The 23,625-nt window shown below is 33.5% G+C and overlaps 1 protein-coding gene across 3 annotated transcripts in view; it reads left to right on the top strand.

Moving 5' to 3' along the window:
• LOC106465933 (glycine receptor subunit alpha-2-like) overlaps positions 1–22,223 on the top strand; it is a 36,962-nt gene extending 14,739 nt beyond the window's left edge. For 2 of the 3 annotated variants that reach the window (XM_022393895.1, XM_022393896.1), the window contains exons 3-10: positions 1,100–1,192; positions 1,900–1,979; positions 3,977–4,044; positions 4,462–4,688; positions 14,761–14,843; positions 15,304–15,438; positions 19,382–19,758; positions 21,638–22,223. In XM_022393895.1, coding sequence (XP_022249603.1) covers positions 1,131–1,192; positions 1,900–1,979; positions 3,977–4,044; positions 4,462–4,688; positions 14,761–14,843; positions 15,304–15,438; positions 19,382–19,758; positions 21,638–21,823 — 1,218 coding nt within the window. In that variant the 5' untranslated portion in view covers positions 1,100–1,130 and the 3' untranslated portion in view covers positions 21,824–22,223. The remainder of the gene's footprint in view (positions 1–1,099; positions 1,193–1,899; positions 1,980–3,976; positions 4,045–4,461; positions 4,689–14,760; positions 14,844–15,303; positions 15,439–19,381; positions 19,759–21,637) is intronic. The other variant, XM_022393897.1, reaches the window with a different exon arrangement.
• The last annotated feature ends 1,402 nt before the right edge of the window (positions 22,224–23,625 follow it).

Raw genomic sequence — 23,625 nt, 5'->3', positions numbered from 1 at the left:
ATTGTTAGCCAACACTAGGCAGCTTGTACATAATTGAATAAATAGAGTTGTTTAAACATTTGTTTAACATCAAGTAATACATATGTTTAAACAACTCTATTTATTCAAAAACTATTTATATTTATTTTATGTAGAAAATAAACAGGAACGAACTACAGACACTCTGAAAACAACAAAAACCATTCATGTTTATTTTACGTGGGAACTAAATAGAAACGTACTCCGGAGACTCTGAAACAACAAAAACTATTTATGTTTATTTTATGTAGGATCTAAATAGAAACGTACTCCAGAGACTCTGAAAACAACAAAAACCATTCATGTTTATTTTACGTGGGAACTAAATAGAAACGTACTCCAGAGACTCTGAAACAACAAAAACTATTTATGTTTATTTTATGTAGGATCTAAGCAGCAACGTACCACATAATATAATACACTACGTACATTAATTGCTTATGTTTTAAAAAAAAGGTACTTAAAAGCTCATAATCTGAGGTTAAATAGCTTTTACGTGAGCTAAGCATCCACGGACTTATGCTCTATGAAGACATGTCAACGTATGTCAGAAAACACACATACATACACACAGACACACACATATGTATATAATTTTGGCATGGGAGTGTATAGGATGTTTGAAGTTTGTTATGCGTAGACTTTCTTCTAGGGTACGCCTCTTATTATAAACCTATGTGTGTAGTTGCCTAATGACAAGCTTGCCGGACTGCGGATCGGAAAGTTCAAAGTATGAATTCAGCGATGTCACTAAACAAGTTCGGCACTTTTAGCTGTGAGGACATTATAACTCTAGCATGTCAATCCTACTATCAGTTAAGAGTTGTCTGATAGGCGGTGAGTGCTGGTGACCTGTAATCCTTGTTCTATGTTAGGGTTAACTGTGCCTGAACTGAGGCGCTTCTAGCGATGTGGCGCATAAAGTGCTGCTCAGGTTGAAAATACCGAACAACAAAGTATGTGTGTGTTTAAGTGAGAAGAAAAACATTTATTTATTTTACTTGTCATGGTTTCGTTATTTGTAGATTTTATTTGGAATTGTTTTATTCATTATATGCTAATAAGCAGATTTAATTTCTAGATATCTCCGTTAAAGCGTTTATGTGAACATAATGAGGGAACAGCAAACGATTTCTTTTGTGTTGCTGCATCTGTTTGTTGTGTCATGCAAAAGGTATTTATTAAACAGTCAACAGTATAACGCAAGATTTTCTACTTTTTTTTGTTCGTAAATCTAAAATAACACCTTAATCGTTTTTTACGTTTTAGGATATTCATGCAAAATATTTTAATGTATATTTTCCCTTAAACGTGCTAAAAATCTTACCATGTATATTTCGTAATTCTTTGTATTTGTATAGACAAAAAAATATTATTGCTAAATATTGCTGTAATTTGAAAAATAGTAAGAAATCTACAAAATATGGAGATACAATTGTGTTAATATGTAAAATAAGTAGATATATTCATAGATTTTTCAAAATTAACCATTACTATTCTTAGAGCTAATATTACTATGTCTAGCATTATTAATTTAACACATCAATGATGCTTCAGAAGAAAACACATGTACTTTGTGTACTATGTAACATTGAAATATAACACCAAAAACAATAATTTTATTTGCTCTTGACTAAAAAAAAAAGAAATATATATATTAGTACCTCCCTGAACAAAGGTGTTAAGCCACTAATTAAAAATCTTAGAAATTATGTACCTATGATAAAAACAAATTACTTAATTTGTTATTCAACAAATATTAAACCTACTTATTTAGTTTTGGCTACTATTGTCAAATATAGACAGAATGATACTTGCGATTTTAATTTCTACAAGTAAACTGTTTAATTATTTTTCTTTTGGTTTCTGTTTGTTTTTCAGTCAGGCGAATTTAGATTTTGATAACATCCTTCCTGAAAACCCAAACGATTATGACAGACTTCAACCACCCAAGGAGAATGGTATTGAAAATATTTAAGATGTGTATATAATGACTAAATCAAAGACATGTCATTGTATTTAACAACTGTTTTATTTGAAAAAAAAAACACTATCAAAGCCATAAAACTAATTGCGCTACCTAGTGCCAACTATTATTAACTGTCTCCTACTATGTATGCTTAGTTAATAGTGAATCTTTAGTATTAATGCAAGATGTATTTAACCAGTATATTTCGTTATGGTAAAATAAAGAGGATGGTCATTAACGTAGATTTCTGCATAAAGTGACGAGTTATAAGATGTTTTGAATTTGCTTTTTATAATATGTTTCTCGAATTTGGTAATAAAGAGGTTAAATACATTATATTTAAATAAATTTGGAGCATCACCTAGTCGTTACGGTTCATGCCGCCATGTCAAATTATGCTCTATCTGACGATCGCGCGTCTTAACAATACTACTCTGCATAGTTTCACTTGCGAAAGATCCCATAGTAAGGCTGTCATGTCAAAAGCCTACACTATTCTATGCAGCTTTTCATAATCCATCTAATGTCCGTTTCAACTGTACGACGGCATATAAATCCATAGGTGCTGCGTCTGGCATTTGGAAAGGCACGCCTTAGTATGGAATAGTATGAATACTTGTTTCATTTTGCAGCTGCTTGAGGTAAACGACGGGCGAACTGAAATATTCTGGAAGTGACTTGTCGTCACATGGCTTGTGTCACTCTTTCATATGGAGATTATTCTTTATTACGTTGGGACTGTTGCCTGTGGTACGTAGATGGCATTTTCCACTGATATTTGGTGTCGCGGATTCTCATCTGTTACAAGATGCAGCACTGGTTACCACAGATGGAGACCGCCTTGTTTCGGGTCCTTTTCTAGATAGATCCTCAAGTTAATCCATATTGTTTTGTTTTCAATTCCATTAACTACAAGGGATATTCCCGTTTTGGAAATTCTACACCACCGGTTTGAACACATCTTTATGATCTAAGTGAATGAATATTTCGAGCTGAAAAGGGTTATTGTATACTCTTCCTAAAAACGATCAATTTTCGGTGATGTAGTTCTGGTACATTTCCTTCCACCGCGCTTTTATATCAACTATGGTTATTTCATTACTTGCTGATTGGACATTCAAAATCGTTTTAATATGACGATGTAAACCTTATGTACTATTCTTTTTTAATATATCTTAGCTAATATTCCACAAAAAAAGCTCTTAAGCTTCCTTAAGGAGTATAAGAATGGTTTTATGCTTTTCCGTATACTGTAGTGACTGCTAAGAATATAATTATTTAACGACAAACATCTGACAAGAGATATATTCGTAAAATAAAAAACTTATTAAATTATTGAAAATAATAAAACGTCAGATTTTTGTCTTAATTATGAAGCATAGCAATGAAGAAAATAATTAAATGCGAAGGTTCGTTTGTTTGTAATTAAGCACAAAGCTACACAATGGGCTATCTTTGCTCTGCCCACCACGGGTATCGAAACCCAGGTCTAGCGTTGTAACTCCGCAGACATACCGCTGTGCCACTGGGGGGGGGGGGGCAAATACAAAGGAATCCAAGAAAGACCTACAGAATGCTTTCATTTATTGTAAAAGTACCTTTATCAATTGCTTAAAACAATATCATTGTTTTTATGATTTACTTAAAAGGAAATTTGTTGTTTAACTAAATGCTTTTGAACTGAATTTATTTTGAGAATTATTCACTTTACTAAAATAATATATATATACGAAAAATTCGTGTAGACCGTGTTGGAGCTCAATTTGAATACAGGTATAAATTTTACGATCGTTTTAAATCTGTCAACTAAAACTGAATCATTTCTTTTGTCTAATTTTGACTTTGATTCAATTATATTTCACATTTGGACAGTATGAACGTTTATGTTGTTGTTTTTTACTTTGATTATATTAAACTCCTATAATATCATTTTTGCTTGATACACTGTTTCGTAGTTGTAATAATACAGACTATATTTCGTTTTTGCAGGGGAGCCAACAGTCATTAGTTTTCACGTGACTGTGTTGAGTCTGGATTCTGTTAACGAAGGAGCAATGGTACGTTAATTTGTTAACACATATTTATTCAATGTGAAGTAATGTAGTATTAAATTTCAACACTGATAATATTTCCGTCCGTCATGCAGGTAACTTGAAATGAAGTTACAGTACAATAAAAGAGCCAGTTAAACGTTAAAATCAAACGGACAAGTTTTATAAGGATAAATATATACATAGTTTTGTATTTCTAGAATTCATCAGATCACATTACAGAGTGAATATAAATAGATTTGGGAACACTCCCGGATGAATGATGCTTTGAACATCTTTACTAATTTAGGAAATGCACACAGGACTACCATTATAACCTTTCTACATAGTTAACATGGCCACGTGGAAATAGAGACCATTTTTGGAAACCAGCAACTAAACCAAAATTTACTAATTGCTTTGTTTGTAAAATCTTATATCTAGACCTACGTGGCAGACATTTTTATGTCTCAGAGCTGGAAGGATCATCGACTAAGACTTCCAGAAAACATGACTACCGATTACCGACTTCTACCTGTCAGTTGGTTGAAAAGAATGTGGAGACCGGACTCTTTCTTCAAGAACGCCAAGAAAGTCACTTTCCAAGAAATGACCATCCCCAACCACTACATCTGGTTATATAAAGATAAAACTATTCTGTATATGGTCAAGTAAGTTTATGTCACATGCACCATCTTAATAAACCTAACAAGCAATGTCCTTTAAGTCTTTCAGTAACCTAATAACCAACAACTAAACAATAAAACAATCATTTCATGTCTAACAACTAGGGTTAAACATTGTCAACTACTTTGTAATATAACTCGAATTCCGCTTGACTTGGCAATTTTTTGCTTGATTTCACTATTCAGAGATTTCAGTACTTCTCGTACCTTTTCCCATACCTCTTTTACTTTTACGTTTAGTGTTTGTTCAACCTATGTATTCTATAATTACTCTATGTATAATTAAATAAACTGTTTATTTCGATGTGTGTTTTAACTTGTAGTTTAAACATTTTTGAAATCCACGAAATAAGCTTTTGATTTTTAGTGTTTTAATATCCCTGCACTTCTTTCTTTCTTTCCACAACGATCTATATACCACCCAATAAAGTTTATTTGTTTATAAGCGCAAAAATGCAATGGGTTTTCTGTGCTGTCCTCAATACGGGTATCGAACTCTGATTTTTAGAGTTATAGGCCAAGCCATAATTGCGAGAGTTTCTTTGACCACTTTTACTTCAAAGTATCATTTCACTTCCTTTATGCATGTTTTGGATCACTGTCCTGTTCGAAGATGGATCTTTACCAAATAGGTCATGACATCATGGGTAAGAATCAGCGGTCAAGGGGTTATCTAGTTTATTATAGGTCTCCAACATTATTATCTGAGATGTAGCCCACACATGTCCGCTAGCAGGCTTCACTGTAGATCTTGTACATTGACCGTGATGCCAGTTTTCCTCTCTGACGTCTAAAAAAAGCATACTTCTCCAGTTTCGTACATCCGATTGTTTGATGTCTGATGAACATTGAATCATGTTTATTTGGTTATTGGTCCCAAGTAGTGGCTTTTAAGCAGCTACACGTCCATTGGCGCCACTTCTTGCCAATGTGTATCTTATCATACTGGTTTGAAGATAACGTTCACGCCTGTACTAAACAGCTATGTTATTGGCAAGATCTTTACTGGGTTAACGTATAAAATGTAATGTGCATACCCCGAGTTATTTATCATCACTTTTGAAAAAGTTCCTTTTTGCTTTCTTCAAGACTATTTTTATCATCAATAATATTAGTTTCATGAACTGTCTTTAGAGTTTCTGTACAACTCCTACTAAAACAAGACATTTCGCCTCAAGCTGTCATCAGAATGAGTCTTCTTCAGCCAAAACATTGATTTCTACAAATTTTTAATGTGGCATTTCTACCTTGGGAACCATAAGTGCAATTACCACACTACTGCTGGGAACAGTATGACAGACTGTACTTTAATATACATTATGCTGGTGTTACTGTTGGATTACAGCCAATTACAGTGTAACGTATTAATACTTGTTTACACAGTGGTACAGCTTATTTTCATGCGATAGTTGCATTTAAAATAATTTTATTAACTTTTTCATGATTGTTTACAGTCATTCATTCACATTTTATTCGAAAGAATGAGTTTAAAAATTACGAGGTTTTACAAATATTTATATTTTATATAATTTTAAGATATTTTTCATGAAGCAGAATTATTTACTTAATAATTGCAGCAAGCAGGGAGAGAATTAACACTTTTAAATACGATGTGTAAAATTTCCAACTAGTTAGGGTTTGTTTGTTCAGGATATTTGCACAAATCTACCCAAGATTACTGCGCTAGCCGTCTCTACTTTTGAGTTGATAGTTTAGAGTGAAGGCAGAGAACCAACAAAAACGTTAAATCTTCGTGTAATAAAATAATGGGATTTGCTTGTCACTCTTATAATGCACAAGAAGACGTAATCCTCGGCCTCTCGAATCCACAGTATTGCACCCAAATCACAACCGCTAGGCTAGGCCCGGCTTTACTGCTAAGAGAACGGAACACAACTGTGTGATTGCTCTAATTATATAAAGAAAAACATTGTGAACTATAATACTTCTAGCGCCCTCGTGTATATAATAACATTTTAAAATAATGACTGATTGATACAGCCCATAACTCTAAAGAGTCCCAGAAACATGCACATGTTCCCTTTAAAACAGATGTATAGGTTAGTGGGTGCATTAAAAGCGTATATTCGAAATTAGAAGGAAACATAAGTTTTTGTTTTTTCCCACAAGCAACCCATTCTGAAACCTTCCTTACCCATAATAACAAACACGCATGCGTCTGTGTGTGCGTGGAATCGCAACCACTGATAAAAACCAGAAACGAAATATATGCATATTCGTTTAATTTCTCGTAACGATTTTGTTTGTTTGTTGTAAAGCACAAAGCTACACGATGGGCTATCTGTTTTCTGCCCAACGCAGGTATTAAAACCCGATTTTTAGTGTTATAAACCCACTGACTTACTGCTGAGCTATCAGAGGGTCTCGTAACGAAAAACAAATAAAATGTCATTTAGACGTTACAAAACAGTTTTTTGATAAAATGTACCATTTAGTTCGGAAAATATTTCTAGTCATATTTGAAAACGAAAAACGGCATGACCAAAATCATGAAAACAAAACGTTAAAAGAACCAAAGAACCAACGACTCACTATAGTATAACGACAAAAGGTAAAACAAAATACCGTAAAAGTTCCATTTATCTTCTATATATATATTCATAACTATTTACTTATTACGTAACTTTATAAATGGTATCCACCCCAGAGGCACAGCGGTATGTATGCGGAGTTACAACGCTGGAAACCGGGTTTAGATACCCGTGGTGAGCAGAGCACAGATAGCACATTGTGTAGTTTTGTACTTAACTTCAAAAAATAACAACAAAACAACACTATTAATGGTAGAATATGTATTTCAAAACAACTGAGTTGAAACAAAAGTACAAAGTGTTATTATCATTTATATTCTACATCTTCACTCCAGTTTTTATTAGTTTTAATTCCAATTACTTCAAAATCCAGTAAGCTAATATCCAGATTTTTCATTAGTTTCTATAACAGCCGAATTGTTAAAACTAACATCGGTCTTAAGTCGTTTGAGTTACTACTAATGATATACGAAAATTACTTTTATGTTTGTTAAAGCATTTTGTCGGTGGTATGATGTGGAATTCAATACACGTCGATCACATATTATGAAACAACTTATATGTGATTTATTCCTACAATCTATACTGAAAGGTTATCGACTGCAATCTTTACAAAGACATCGCTAGCAAGTGGGATATGCTTTTTTTTCCGCATCTCTTACATTCAATGTAAACAGGAAATGCAGCACAAGAAAGGAAATATCAGTCAAGCGATTTTCATCTCTGCAACAAACTCATCGTAAGCAAACTACTTACATGATCAGTTGGAAGATTTCCCTGGGGTACTTTCAGGCTGAAAGTATTTCATACTTTGTAGTGCTTACGTTCAGGAATGCATATTTTGTTTGAATTAAGGACAATTTACTTTCTACCATATATACTATCATGCTGCATTTTCAGAGATCTTTTACAAGTTTAAATAAAATATTGAAATCTTTAACTTTAACTTTAACGTATTATGTCCATTTGGGGAATTTTCTTAGCTAAAATGACTTTTAAACTTTCAGTTCTCAGTTTGCTATTAGAGAGAGCCATTGTAACTTAGTTGGTTCTTCTAATCATCGTATTGACTGCCTTGGTATTGAATTTTTTATTATATGTTTGTTTGAAAAGTAGATAAAGATAAGTACGATAAGTACAAGCAAATAAGTTCCTCCACAAAGAGCGGGGAACAAATAGAAAATATCTCCACTAGATGGTGCTACCATTAAAAGACTAAGTGATCAAGGGACTTTTAGTGTATTTTATTATTAACTTGCTTTCATCTTTGAGATAAGATGATTCTATACTTCATCTATTTACCATAAATAAATGTTACTATAAAAGACAGTTTTTTTCATGACCGTTTATAATCAGTTTTCCTGATACAAAGTATGTCAGTCCACTTAGCTAGTTCCCTAGTGGGTCAGCGGCAGGTTTACAGACTTACAACATTAATATTCGAAGTTCACCTCCTCGCGTGTGTGTCTTTGCGCGAAAAACCAACAAACCTATGAATAATATTTTTCAGAGTAAACCAAGTCGCATATTGTTTTAATTTGTCAGATCCGTAACTATCTGGCAACAAATTAATCCCCCGGTAATTTTTGAACATGTGATAGAGAATATTTTTAATAACACACACCATAGTGCTATAAATCTAGAAGTCTACGGCACTGGGAATCCTCAACTAACAGAAACATCTGTAATTTGTATCTAAAGAGCGTTCTACCATTTCATTAAGATAATTTCTATTATTCTATGCAATATGCGCTCCCAATGAATCAATGAACCTGAGCCTCAGAATGTCACTTTAGTCAACAGGATAATAAACTGTTCTCGGTTGAACTGTTAATATTTAGTATTATTACAGTCGCACATTTGACAGCCAGAAGATGGATAAGAATTTATAACTTATTTCTTGCTTCACATGAACATTTTATTTAATATACTTGGAGTTGTAACTAAGTTACATTTCTTTTAAAAAGATATTTAAAAACTCCAAAAATGTTTATTTAAACTTTGATTTTGACGAGACAGACTCTGAAATCCAAAGTGTCGAGCTATATATATATAACTTGGTTTCATAGCAGTACCACTACATATTGATCATATAATTTTAATATATCTAAAACATCAATAGGTCTAAATATCTTTATTAAGTACCACGTAAAATCTTAAGGTCTGATGTTACAAATGGTGTGAAATATTGTTATCGATTATTTTTACTACGTCATATGTACAAACGCTAGAATTACAAACGTAAGAAAAAGAGAATTGCAAATATCTCGTCTAAACATAACATACTATCATACAAGTAGATGTCCCATACCTATTACTGATATGCAAATCACGACCTCGAGAAAAAAAGCTATGTCTGATGTTTTTAACACTATGTATTTAAAACAAATTAGGCAAAAACCAAACAGCATTGTACATAATAGGGCAGACAAATAAAACCATGTAAAACTAATTGAATACTAGGAATGGTGGAGCAGTGGCGGTTTTAGGGCTGTGCGGGCCCTGTGCCGAATGAGGACAATGGACCCCACCCCCCCATATATGATATTTATGTAAAAATGCTGTTTCTGTATCCTTGTAGAAGTACGGTGAAAATTTTTAGAAAAATACATTTTTTCTAAATAAAAGCTTATTTTAAATACAATACTATTTAGTACTGAATAACTTTCAAAAAGATTCAATAATACAAACTTAGTATTGGAAATTTCCATGTGTATTAGTTCTAGAGGTAGTGAACACTTAACAACCAAAGCTTAATAGTGAAATTTTTCAAATATATTATTGTGTAGTATAATTACTTAATTCTCTGAATAACTCTTAAGTCAATGTAGATGCTCACTGAATAATCCTAAATGTAATAATTCACTTCATCCTGAAACACAAAACATAAACATGGTATTAAACACGATCACTGTTAGTAACTACTAAAATCTGAATAGTATATACAAATTTAATTTCAGACATACAAGTAAACCTACGCCAACATTTGTTTTACAACCTGCTTTAAACGAACTGCACTCCACGAGCTTTCTTATGAGCAAACTATTTGATCAGATCACTATAATCAAGTGTTCTTCTTACACTGTGTTCTATGGCAATGATATTAAGGCCAACCAGCCGCTCTTGGCTCATGAATGAGCGCAGATAATTTTTTATCATCTTTAGCTTTGAGAATGACCTTTCTCCTGAAGCTACTGTAACTGGCACAGTAAGAACAATCCTCAGCATCACATATAAATCGGAATAAATGTCACTTAAATGGTTTTTATGTAAGTACTGTAAAATAGACAGTGCTGTTGGCTGTTGCAATTGGATTTCTGAGCAGAGAACCATGAAGCTCTTTATTTCTGTGAAGTTTTGTGCAGTCTCTTTACACTTCTTCTCCAGTTCTTCAGGTATCATTGATTTCAGGGAGCAAACATTATAAACAAAACCATACTTGTCTTTGAAGGCCACCATTTGTTCAAACGATTCCTCTAGTTCAGCAGTAGTCACATCTACAATAACATTAAAGTATTATATTTAGAATGTTTCTATTACCCTCTGATTGGCTCATCTGCTCCTTCATACGGGAAGAGCTTCTTTATTTTCCTCACTCTTTCTTCAGGAAACACTGTGTCTATTGGCTCATCAGTGCTATACTGGATTTATGTCCAGTACTTTTTTCTGTACACCAGAAATTTTCCCTCTCATATTTGCTCCATTGTTATAACCTTGCCCTCTGCAATCTCCAAGTGGGATACCAAGTTCTTCCAGCTTCTTGAGGAGAATGTCTGTGAGAGCTTCGCCACTGGAATGTAGCCCATGAAGTGTTCCTCAATTAAACTATCATTGTCATTTGCTCTTGGTGACTAATTTCAATGGTACAGTCCAACATAGCTGAATAGTACTTGGAAGATTTTACCATTTCTATCAACTTCTTCAATATATTTTTTGAAACTAGCTGGATAATTTTATTTTGTATTTATTTGCCTAGGTAATGATGAGATATGTCTTTATTTTTAATTTTTCTGGTGTGTTCTGCCATAAGATCATATTTTGCCATTAGCTCCACCTGGCCAAGGAAGCTCTCATTTTGCGCATCTCCCAGTTTTTTATTTCTTCTAGACTCTCTGAAGGTTAAATTTCGCTCTGCCAAGAATTGCAATATGCTGAAAAGTGTATGCGAAATTGCACTCCAATATTCAATCTCTGACTTGAGCTGTGCTTTCTGAAGGTGGTAAATGGCTTATCCTGTGTTAAGTCTCTTTTGTGCTTCATACAAGATAGCATGCTAGAAATGTGGTCAAGTGATTGTTCATGAGATTTCAAATGCTTTCCTAGACGCACCCAATTTGAGAATCCTGTGTTTGTTAAGGTGTTTGCTTTCTGGCTAAAAAATTTACAACAAAAGCAAAATACAGAATTACACTGTGATGAATAAACCAACCATTTCCATTCTACCTTGTCTCCATTGGGTAACTGCTTGAAGAAATGCACAGGAGTAAAGCGCCTTCCAGTGCTATCAGTCTTTGGATCGAAATCTTTGCTTTTGTTGAGGTCTCTTTTTGGTCCAGTGATTATCAGGAAGGAAGTCCTTGTCTTTCTGTTGCCATGTATGTGAATCTGAAGTAATGTGGGAAACACTGGCTGTTGAACTGTTCATGGAGTGTTTCTGTACTTCTACCCCTACTTCATAATCGATTTCATTTTCTTCGCTTGGTTTGTTACTAGTATCACTTTCTTCCTTGTCACTACCGGTATTATCTCTACCATGATGCGTATTGTCTTTGCCAAGAGGGCTTTTGTTCACATCACTTTCATGTGGACTGTCACAGAGCTATCATGTGGATTAATATCTGTGTCAGAGTCTGCTTCATCTCTTGATTTTCCTGCTAGTGCTAAAAATCTGTTCATTGCTTCTTTCTGCTTCTCTAATGCTGCGTCCTTTGCTTTAGTTGCTTTCCGCTTTGCAGCACCTGACTTGTAATGCAGGGACGTCTGGACATCATTGTGTACCTACAAGACAAAACACCACATATCACACCATAATCACAGACGTCAGCAGTATCACCCAAGTCACTAAGTCAGCACCACATCAGCCCCACCACCCACATGCTTCTCCAAAACATTACAAGATACATCAGAATTATCCACAGTATGCTCAACAACATCAACCCCATATGCATCCTCAACAAAATCTCAGCCCATGTCATACTGAACACCCACATCAGAGCAGCATACTTAAGACAACCAACATGTACACTTATCAAGCAGGTCATGCAGTCTCTCAGCTGTCACCCTTGCTACCTCTTCCTTCAAAAACTTAAGTGTAGTAACCACAGGCATATCATTCAGTATAGACAAAAGAGTATCACCAAATATTAGGGATAAAATCGTACCCAAGATAAATAATAAAAGGAGACAACACCCCAATAATATTAATCACAATTTAAAAAGATAAATCTCAAACGTTTCGGACACTTAGCCCATTTTCAGTGAAAATCAAAAGTGAATATAACTGCGTATGATTTGAAGCAAACACCTAGATTTATTTCAAATATATATAAGTATATATATATATAATAAAATAAAGACAATTAAAGTGAAATTAAAATTAAAATCAAAGAAAATCGAAGAAAATTTGTTATTTAACTATATTTAGGAGTACAGACCTGACATTATTGTTCAGGGTGGGTTTTTCATAATGAATGAGTTGTGATTCGAGAAGACTGAAGTCTATATTGTTTGTACATGTTCCCGTATTGAGATTGAAATTCACCAGCATTCGCTCCATCAAAGGATGTATATATATATTCCAACGTCTTCTTAGCACCAAGAAGTACACTGTACTGAATGAAAATTGAAGACAAGTTTCATAAAAACCCATTTACCCGGATTATGATATCTCAGAAGGTGTTTAGCAATGAAAAGCCCATAATTATTTTGCATACAATTTTTTGCGGGTCCCCCAAGTTTGCAGGCCCTGTGCGATTGTAACTTTCGAACATACTTAAGGCCGCCACTGAGTGCAGTATGTCTCAGAAGAGACGGTTTATTTAGAATTCTCCAAAGTGGAATGAAATTATGAACAAGTGTGAGAGTTCAAGACCACAAAGTCCACTATGTAATATTGTCTGTCAGTTGATCTTAATAAAACATAAAAAATAATAAAGTAAAAGAGCTAGCATATCTGGTAAACAGATCCAAGATGTTTGGAATCACCATATTCTGCTAAAAATACAACAAGAGGGAATCCTCAATAGCCGCGGCACTTAAAATTGTTTTAGGCAGGATCAAAATAAATTAATTTATGATATTTTTACCCTTTTTATTACCTATAGTTTTATGCGCTAGCAATACCGAGCGTGGAGTGCGCGTATACCCGTTTTAATTTATTATTCATCAGAATCTCTACCAGACTACCTTCAAATTGAAATTCTTTTAGGTGGGATTAGAGTAAACTAATCTATGAGACCTTGAGCGTGTCCAAATACATCAATCGAAGGGGTTTGACCTCCTGAGTTTAAATCTCAAATCGGTCAAGAGATGACGGAGCTATGAGCTAATAGTTTGTACTTGAAAAAAACAACAACAACAAAAAACTCAGAGCTGTTCTATGAGCCACTACTATTAAAACAGTTCACCATCCGACCTTCTCAGTAGCAAGCATGTTGTTCATAAACACAGAAGAGTAAATGTCAAGTTTTATTGTGTATGTGTGTGTGTATATGATACAAAATACTTAGTGATATTCTTCGTAGCTACGTTAATTTAAATACAGATAAGTTCGTTGATTAATGAAAGCGACGAAAAAAGAGTCCTCTTAGCAAGGATCCCCCTGTGGGACAGCAGTTATGGATTTGCGTCAAATTACGCGGTGGTTTTTTTTTTTTAATCTCGCACAAAGCTACACGAGGGCTATCTGCGTTAGCCGTCCCTAATTTAGCAGTTTAAGACTATATGGAAGGCAGCTAGTCATCACTACCCACCGTCAACTCTTGGGCTGCTATTTTACTAACGAATAGTGGGACTGACCGTCACATAATAAGGCCACTACGGCTGAGAGGGCGAGCATGTTTGGGGGGACGGGGATTCAAACCCGCGACCCGCAGATTGCGATTCGAGCTCCTTAACCACCTGGCCATGACGGGCCAGAATCCGCGTTGGACACAGCAGTTAGCCCGATGTAGCTTTGTTCTAAAACAAACAAATGGTATAGTAGTGTTAACACGTTATTCTTACAAAAAACCTCCGACTAGCGCAGCCGTATGTCTGCAGACTTACAACGCTAGAAACCAGATACTGGCTTAACTTAAAAAAAAACCTTTTAGCGCTTTCATAATAATGCTTTAGATTTTTTTCCATATCATTTGACATTTAGTAGTCAGAACATTTTTCTATTTCATACTAGTTAATCTAGTGCATGAGGAACGCAAATATAGAACATACAGATTGGTCAGAGCTAGCTGATTCGTTAGTGTTGTAGACATAGGATTTTACTAACTTTTGTTACTTTTTGCAAGGTTGACCTTGTTGCTGTCCTGTGCTATGAAATTTGAAACTTATCCACATGACACCCAAGTATGCTCATTTGAAATCGAAAGTCGTAAGTTTTTCTCTAAATTCCATCTTTTTCGTTTTTTCTGAAATCTCATATATCATGATAATGATTGAAAAAAACCTACACAATTTAAGGATTAACTCTATATTGTTAACACGTGTTTTTGAACGTGTTTGTCTCCCAGTGGGTCAGTGGTAAACTTACAAAACAAACTTGAACGTCTATTGATGTTTAAAGTATTTAGTGCTTAGTTGATTAATCATCTTACTCCAATATTTTAGGGAAAATAACATTGCTTTGGTTAGTAATCTACACCCATTTCAAACTAATGTTGTCAGTTTAGGATATCCCAAAATATTTTTGCGATATTGAAAGTACAATGTAAATAAAATGCAACAAACAAGTCTAGAAGTAATCCAACTAGAAAATTCGCATAATTTGTAGTTTGATTGAAGACCGTTAAAGACAATTTTTCAAATGTTTTGGTATTTTACATTTTATTCAGTCTCTTACACGACGGATGACCTGGTGTTTGACTGGGAGGATTATATTCCTTTAGTAGTATATGATACGATTGAGCTACCTCAGCATAATTTAGTAGACACCAAACTAGGAGACTGTACTCAGATTTACTCAACAGGTAAAGTATACCTATCTTTACCGATATATCCTTTTTTAATCATTTTCCCTAACCTAGACGTTTAAGGTTATTCAATTTACTAATTGAATTAAAACTTAGTTTAAACGTGCATAAAAGAACGATTTTGATATCATGGTAATCTCAAACTTCCTTTTCCAACAATATCAGACTCTCGAGGTAATCAAACGTTCACAAATAAAAGGTGTTTCCAAAAATAAATATAAATTTCGTTAGATGTTTGGTTTCTTCCAGCACAAGTACTTATATTAAGCATCTCATTTCAACTGCTTTACTAATTATAGTTTTGGTGGTGTTTAATTCGATCAAGTAATCTATATTAATATTTGATAAAGGATTAAGACGCAAACAGGAAATATAATAATCAAACTGCTTAAGGCTATGTTAACATAAATGGTCTAAATATGAGTTGGTTTTAAGAATGAGATATCAAATTAATCAATAAATATTATTACGGACTGAATGTCAAAACGTTCGGTGTTCTCATTCAAAAAGAAAGATACAGCTAATGAACGAAACTTTAATGAAGTACTTTGTGGAAATTATGACGTACAATGTGATAAAATTTTTTAATAATTTACTTTTTCGACGTGACTTATAATATCTATCATCATGTAATAACGATACACTTTTTATTTCTTTGAAGTTAGTGAAAAATATTTCTTCTACTTCTTGTTAACTTCTTGTTAAGATGCTAGGAATGATTATGTTTCTTTTTAATGCAACAGAAAACAAAAAATATTCCTTCTGACTATACAAAAGGGAAGTAATGAACGAAAAACACCATTTGAAAATAAACATTTACCCGAGTAAATAAAAATTCAGAGCAACTCAACTTGTCTTGTTGTGATTTTTGTGCTTAACCATCATCAATTGCATACACGCACACACACACACACACACATAGCAGAGACCCAATTAGTAGTAGTTTTCTTGGAAACAACGCGTGTGCACGCGACTTGTGTTACTTTTTTCATACAGAGATCCCTCTTTATTATGCCCTATTGTCTGAGACAAGTGGACGGCTTCCGCCATCAACTTTTGTGTTCGTGGATTTTCTCTTACTGAGGCTTGGATATGACTTGTTGCAGGTCTCTTTCTCGATGGTCCGGGTTCCCCAAGCTGATCTATATAATTTTTTTTCCAATGCTGTTAAATATTAAGGGATATCTACGTCTTAGAAAATCTAAATACCCGATATTTTTTATTTGTATTTATGAATACTTTATGTCAGAAAGAGCTGTTACACCCCTTTTTCCCAAACAATTCACTTTTCGGTGGCATCACACTACTCACATAAAGACAAATAACATGTAGTTCTGATACATTCCACTACATAACGACTTTATATCATTTGTGGTTGTTAGGTGACTTACATGTTTGTTTGTTTGTTATGAATTTCGCTCAAAGCTACACGAGAGATATCTGCGCTAGCCGTCCCTATTTTAGCAGTGTTAGATTAGAGGGAAGGCAGCTAGTCATCACCACCCACCGCCAACTTTTGGGTTACTATTTTACCAACGAATAGTGGTATTGACCGTCACATAATAAAATTAAAGGGCGAGCATGTTTGGTGTAACGGGGCTCGAACCTGCGACCTCAGATTTCAAGTCGAGCACCTTAACCACCGGGCCATGCCAGGCATGCTCGCTTGATATAACGTACGTAATCCTGTGGATCTTAAATCTTATCTATCAATATGATTTAAACCAGATAATATACAAAATTACCACCCAGAGTAGAATATAAATATAAGTAATGCGATAATAGAATGAAACCTATGCTACCCTCATGTGTAATTTTATAATAAACAACAAAACCTTCCAACCTAAAAAAAAGTCAAATAAGAATGACTGCAAAACGAAAAAAAACCTACTTTATCTTACTAAATATATTCCAGTCATATAAATTAACTACTACTCGCTCCCTTTAGAAACACCTACTTCTTTATTATCCAGACTATAATCCCTTCTTAAGATTGGATAGGTCTACGTGTAACACAAACCACATGAAACCTTGTATCGAGGGTTTTATGATAACTGGATATCTGTGCTATAACTTAGTAGCAAGAAGAATCTAACATAACTTAAAGAGGAATAAATATGGGGTTCGGCCTTGAAGTAGCACCTCTCTCTCTCTCTAAGGGGATGACAGAATGGCTTACAAAAAGTACAACCTTAAGAGGAAAGTGCAGTAATGATAAACAACTCATCATGTTTGGTCGAAATCGCTGCGAGTGGGGACGACGTTATGAAATGAAACAGGAAGATTACATCATTAAAATATTATCAGAGCTAAATTTTTGATGCCAACACAAACTCAATTATCTGGACTATGTTAAAGAAGATATATATATATATATATATACAGATGTAGTTATTTATACAAAGAAACGCACGTTTAAGCATGCAGTGACCCTTTTGAACAAACGTACATATGTGAGGAGAGCGCCAAAGGAACTGTAGTAAAAGACCAGGATATTATGGGATATGTTGTACTTTGTGAACTTGGTCCAGTCTATCCACTGAAAGACAGGGTTACAACTTGTCATCACAACAACATCCAGTGAGACCCAGGTCAATCTATGATTCCACTATTTTGTCCTACTGGTTATGATGTCTTTCGAAAACGAAACCACTGAAAAATTTGTTACCAATTGCTATGGTGGTCATGAGAAAGACCTTGGGATACCCAGTCACCAGATATAAGTTTCATGAATATCCTTGAAAACAAACGTGGATGTTGCTCTCCTGATCCGATATCTTAAGTGGTTTCATTTGGAGAAGTGTCACTGGCACGTATACTTTCAAAACTGTATATATTAACCATTCTTTTATGTAAACCGTGAGCTCCTTTACCTGTGATACCTTGAGTCCAATCATATGCAGCTGTGCATCATGGAATTCAAATGCAAATTCATTAATGAAATAATTATGAAAATTACTCTTGCTCAAGTGAAGAAAACGAAGCAAATATTATCTTTTGCATATGCGTGTACTAGTTTAGAGCAAATTGTTATAAAACATTATAAAAAATTTAGACTAATTTCTTAAAGCCCTAAATTGTGTATGGTGTTTCGTATTTTGCAACCTGAAGGGCATCTTATATGATACAAGGGTTAAATTGGTAGATACAATACCCCAAAATTCAGGCATAGCCTTATCTAATTTGAAAATACAAACCAGAAGGAAAAACTCTTTCAGCAGCGCCCGCCATCTACAGGGCTATTATTGACAGACTAGAGTGAGTTATTATCACTGTTATACACTTTTACACATTAACCATCAAATCTAGTGCTCTAGAAATGTGAGACCTATTTAATGAAACATTTATGACCTATGATAGGAAAGCAATTTGAAAGATTATGTCGATGCACTCGATGTATTATAATAACTTATGCAAACGTTCCGTTGAAGAATTTCTTAGATTTACTCAAGTGAGTAATATTGTATCTTATGTTAAAATGACTTACCCGAAAGGTTGAAACTATTGGTATTATAGTTAGAGTAATTATTTAGTTTTTTAACGACCTCTCTAATGTTTGTTCTTAGCGGATAACTTTTTCATTTAAAAATGCCCCCCAGTAACACAGCGGTATGTCAGCGGACTTACAACGCTAGAATCCGGGTTTCGATACCCGTGGTGGGCAGAGCAAAAATAGCCCATTTAAAAACAAGAAAGTAAAAAAAAACAGAGTTTTCTATAAAAAAACAGAATTGTCCGTAAAAAGAATTAACCTTAGTTTTAGGGACTTGAAATCATTTCCACATTTATTTAAAAATTATCTAAATAATGTCTAAAATCTAATTTATTTTAGAAATAAGAATAATCTGTGTTTCAAACTTTACTTTATATATTAATGTATAGTAGTTTTGATATCTGTGTAAGAAGGATCATGTTGTTGTAATATTTTGTTATTTTGTAGGAAACTTTACGTGTATTAAAGTAATCTTCACGCTAAAACGTCGAGTGGGTTACTACATGTTTCACACATATATCCCAACCTGTTTAATCGTCATCATGTCATGGATCTCATTTTGGATTAGACCAGAAGCTGTTGCTGCACGTGTTACTCTCTGTGTCACAAGCCTTTTGACGTTGTCTACCCAGCATGCACAGTCGCAGAAGTCACTTCCACCTGTGTCATATATTAAAGCAATTGACATTTTCATGATTTCCTGCACAGTGTTTGTATTTGGTTCTTTAATGGAATATGCCTTAGTTAACATTCTAATAGGGGAAGCAGAAGATTCTACAAGGAAAATAAAATTGCCTAACGTCGTTGTAATAGGCAAAGTTTCGGTAAGTGAAGATCTAGAAGAAATAGTAGGAACTAATCACTATATAACATGACTTTAAGAAATAAAATAACCACTGACTATAAATCCACCTAAAAATAGTGCAGAAAAAAATGTCCTTTCATTTTTCAGTGGCTACTCCTCCCACCCCAACCTGACTTTATATTTTAGAGTTGACGTTTTATACAAACTGTAAAGTGAGAAATGAAAAGTGAACTAATTGTTTTAAAGTAATACGATCGAACTTTTTATGCGAGATAATACAAGTCATGTACAATTTTGTTAATTACGCAACAACAAAAGCGTTGGATAAAAAGACTGTTTAAATTAAGAGTTATTGTTTATTTAGTAATTTAGTATTTAATTATTATTTAGTTTTCGTAACAACAGTGTTAAAAGTTAATTATTTTAAAAGCGATAGTTATGACAAGTTTTGTTATGTAACTCTGTACGAGTCATTCGTTGTTATGCAGTTTAATTGTTGCACTACGTTTTTGTAATACTGGTGACGTCAACTTACTGGAAGCTTCTAGGTTTTTCTCGTTATGTGAATATTGTTGTCACCAGAGGGCTAGATATTTCTAGATTTTTTGTCGCGTGTTATAAATAGGTGCAGATACAGCGTGCAAGAAGAAGTTAGTGAAAGTGAAGTTATACTGTGTGATTGTTAGTTTAGCTTTAACCGGCAATATCTAAAGTAGTATTGTAACGATAGAGATAGAGAAAAACAATTCGTCTAGGGTTCTAAGGTAATTAAATCAGCCTGTTTGGACGTTTAACAAGAAAATATAATTATTTGGAGTTTTAGATACAACTGCGATAACCAATAGTGTAACGAATTTTTATACATACCTTTGACTTGTTTTGAATATATTAATTTAAAATAAGTGGAATGGGCGCTGTTCGTTTATTGTTGACATTTATCGCCAATAAGTTACAGACACCTACTGTAAATAATCTGGTCCCAATAAAAATCTGACAAACAGAAAATAAACTAGAACTATACAAGCAACAGACATATATGTCTTTTATGAAATAACACACATGATATAAAGAACTGATCGAAACTGTAAGAAAAGAAAACAAGACTAGTAATTAAGATAATAACAAAAGGAAGATGTGCTTGTCTCATCTAGAGACAGGTATAGCTTACACTAGAGTTGTGAAGATGTGCTTGTGAAGATGACAAAGTTCCGATTTTTTTGTTTACTCAGTATATCTTTATGATATGATGTTGATAAATTAGTAAGGATTTTAAATTATTTTCCAATACAAACAATAAGCAAAATTAAAGTCTACATTTCGCGCTTCCAACAATAATGTTAGAAACAGACAACTCTAGTGTAAGCTATACCTGTCTCTAGATGAGACGAGGAACTTTTATATAGTCGTAGACCACCATTTATTGGCCATAAACGTTTAGATAAGATACATTGATTTAGTAATAATAACACAAAATCTAGCTATACCTGTCTCTAGAAGAGACGAGGAACTTTTATATAGTCGTAGAATATCATTTATTGGCCAGAAACGTTTTGACAAGATACATTAATTTAGTTATAATAACACAAAATCCTCTTTTGGAAGCGAGAGATAATAACTCTTATGTCCAGATTTATCTATTTAGCGAATAAAACGTCTCCAAAGTTTGCAAAATTACTGTAAAGTAGTGTGTTAGTGTTCTTACAGTAACGTAGTTTTATTAAGCTAAATTTCTTCATTAAAATATATTAGTGTAATGGTTTTATACTTACAGTTAATGAAAATTGTCAAATATATTGATGACGATTTTTATGTTTAACGTTAATATAAGATTATAAATTAACATTAACCTGATATTTTATGGGTACATTTGTGAGGTTATTTTAATTTTCGTGCTCTAGGAAGATGAACCCAGTGAAACTAGGAGGAAAGTAAGTTTTCCCATTGCTCAACGTAGACGAGAACAAGCTTTGATGATTGATAAAATTTGCCGTATAGCATTTCCATTGGTGTTTATAATATTGAACATCATCTACTGGTCAGTATTCCTAAATTCCCCATCCGAGCAGACTGTTGTCGTGGATTAAAGAGAAGAAGAAGAACAACAACAAAACAATTTTCTGCTGTTTGAAAGCAGAACTTTAAAAGTTGAAATATTATCAAATTTCAAATTATTGCGATACTTTCTTTATTTTTTTATCCAGAGTAAATTCACTCAAAATTAAGTGTCCACATATATATTATTACTAAGACAGTTTGAAACATATGAAGGTTTATGAGCCTTGGATTCTTATATGATGGTAAAAGTTTAAACAATAATCTATTTTGCTTTTGTTTTTATAAAACAAGTATTATCAAAGGAAAAAATTTATACTTAAATCATACATCAAGCTTTAGATATTGCATGAGAATGAAAATAAGATACCTTTTGCATGATAGAAATAACCTAATACATTATTGCAATTTCCTTAAACATCATAACAACAACAACAAAAATCTTCATGAATTCCTTTTGTTTTCTAATCTTAGTAAATATTCCTGCAATGTGTATTCTGTTAATTAAAACTATCTCATTTGCTTATATTCCTTGTCTCATTGCATTCACTATAAGCCGAGTTTGGAAAAGAATACAGAGTATTCGAAAAGTCTGGAACTATAGATTATTTACAGCTTTTCTTAATTTTAGATACGTGGCTGATTATTGAGTTGTCAAAGCATAAGAAGATTGAGTTAATCCTGTTGTTAACCCAAACTTGTTTCGAATTACAAGGATAGCATGTGGAACATACACATATTCTGTCAAATTTGTTGACGTGTCTATGGTTCCGGACTTTTCGGACACCCTGTATAATAAAAAATATGCTAAAATACTATAAACTTTATTTCCATCAATGTTTTACAAATATGAAAAAAAAGACAGGTAAATATTTTCTAATAATGAATATCGCTTTTTCTGGGTTTGGGGTTTAATAAGGAAGGTAAATTCCTTTTATACTTTTACAAAACATAAATTATTAGCCCATGGACTCTGGACACGTTATGACATTGAGATAACTCATTTGTGAGTCTGATAAACCTGGTAATTTCATTCATTTGAAAAGGAATAGATTAATAAATTATAGGATTCTTTACAGTTCACAGCATACGTTCAACATTTTCAACTCATTTGCACTTGTCTTCATCAAATGCTTGAAAACGAATTCTGTAAGTAGATATTAAACAGAAAAATACGCCTACCGAAATCACAAAACTGTTAGAAATGAAAATAAGAGAAGGCAGATGGATAAAAGTCTTGGAGAGTTAAAGACTAATACATTGTTGTGATGACTGTTATAGACCTAACATTTAAGTTATACCGTAGGAAATGATATATAGCGCATTGTATTAGCAAAGTAAAGTTTAAACGGTTGTAAATTATAAATGGCAAAATTAATTTATATGTTATTGTTCCGCCAAATATTTTTTAAACAGGTACTATTATATAATGGTTAATCGTAAATTACTTGTAACGTTTGCATTTAACAACTATAAGACTTACTTCACCAGATAGCAAGTTATGGTTCGTTTCTTTGCTTTCGAATATTCGCCAAAAGCTACACAAAGTTTGTATGTGCTATTTGTTCCTAATTCTGAACTGACAGAGTAGAGAAAAAGCAACTAGGATTGGCACTGAATCTTATTGACTAGTTACTTTCTTTTAGTGTGTTAGTTCAGCATTAAGAACATATAGCACATATAACTAAATCCGGTCCATATTCAGTCCTAAACACTTTAGTTTCATACTTTATGCTCACTTTGAACTCATCTTTAACGATTTGATTCGAATGCCGTATTATGGTTTCATGTGAAATTTTGTTTCCAAACTATGCCAACCTTGTTCTCTTAAATA

This window comes from Limulus polyphemus, unplaced genomic scaffold, assembly GCF_000517525.1.
Source record: "Limulus polyphemus unplaced genomic scaffold, Limulus_polyphemus-2.1.2 Scaffold2098, whole genome shotgun sequence".
NCBI lineage: Eukaryota > Metazoa > Arthropoda > Merostomata > Xiphosura > Limulidae > Limulus > Limulus polyphemus.
Note: the sequence above shows the minus strand (reverse complement) of the source record. Positions and strands in the feature narration are given on the sequence as shown.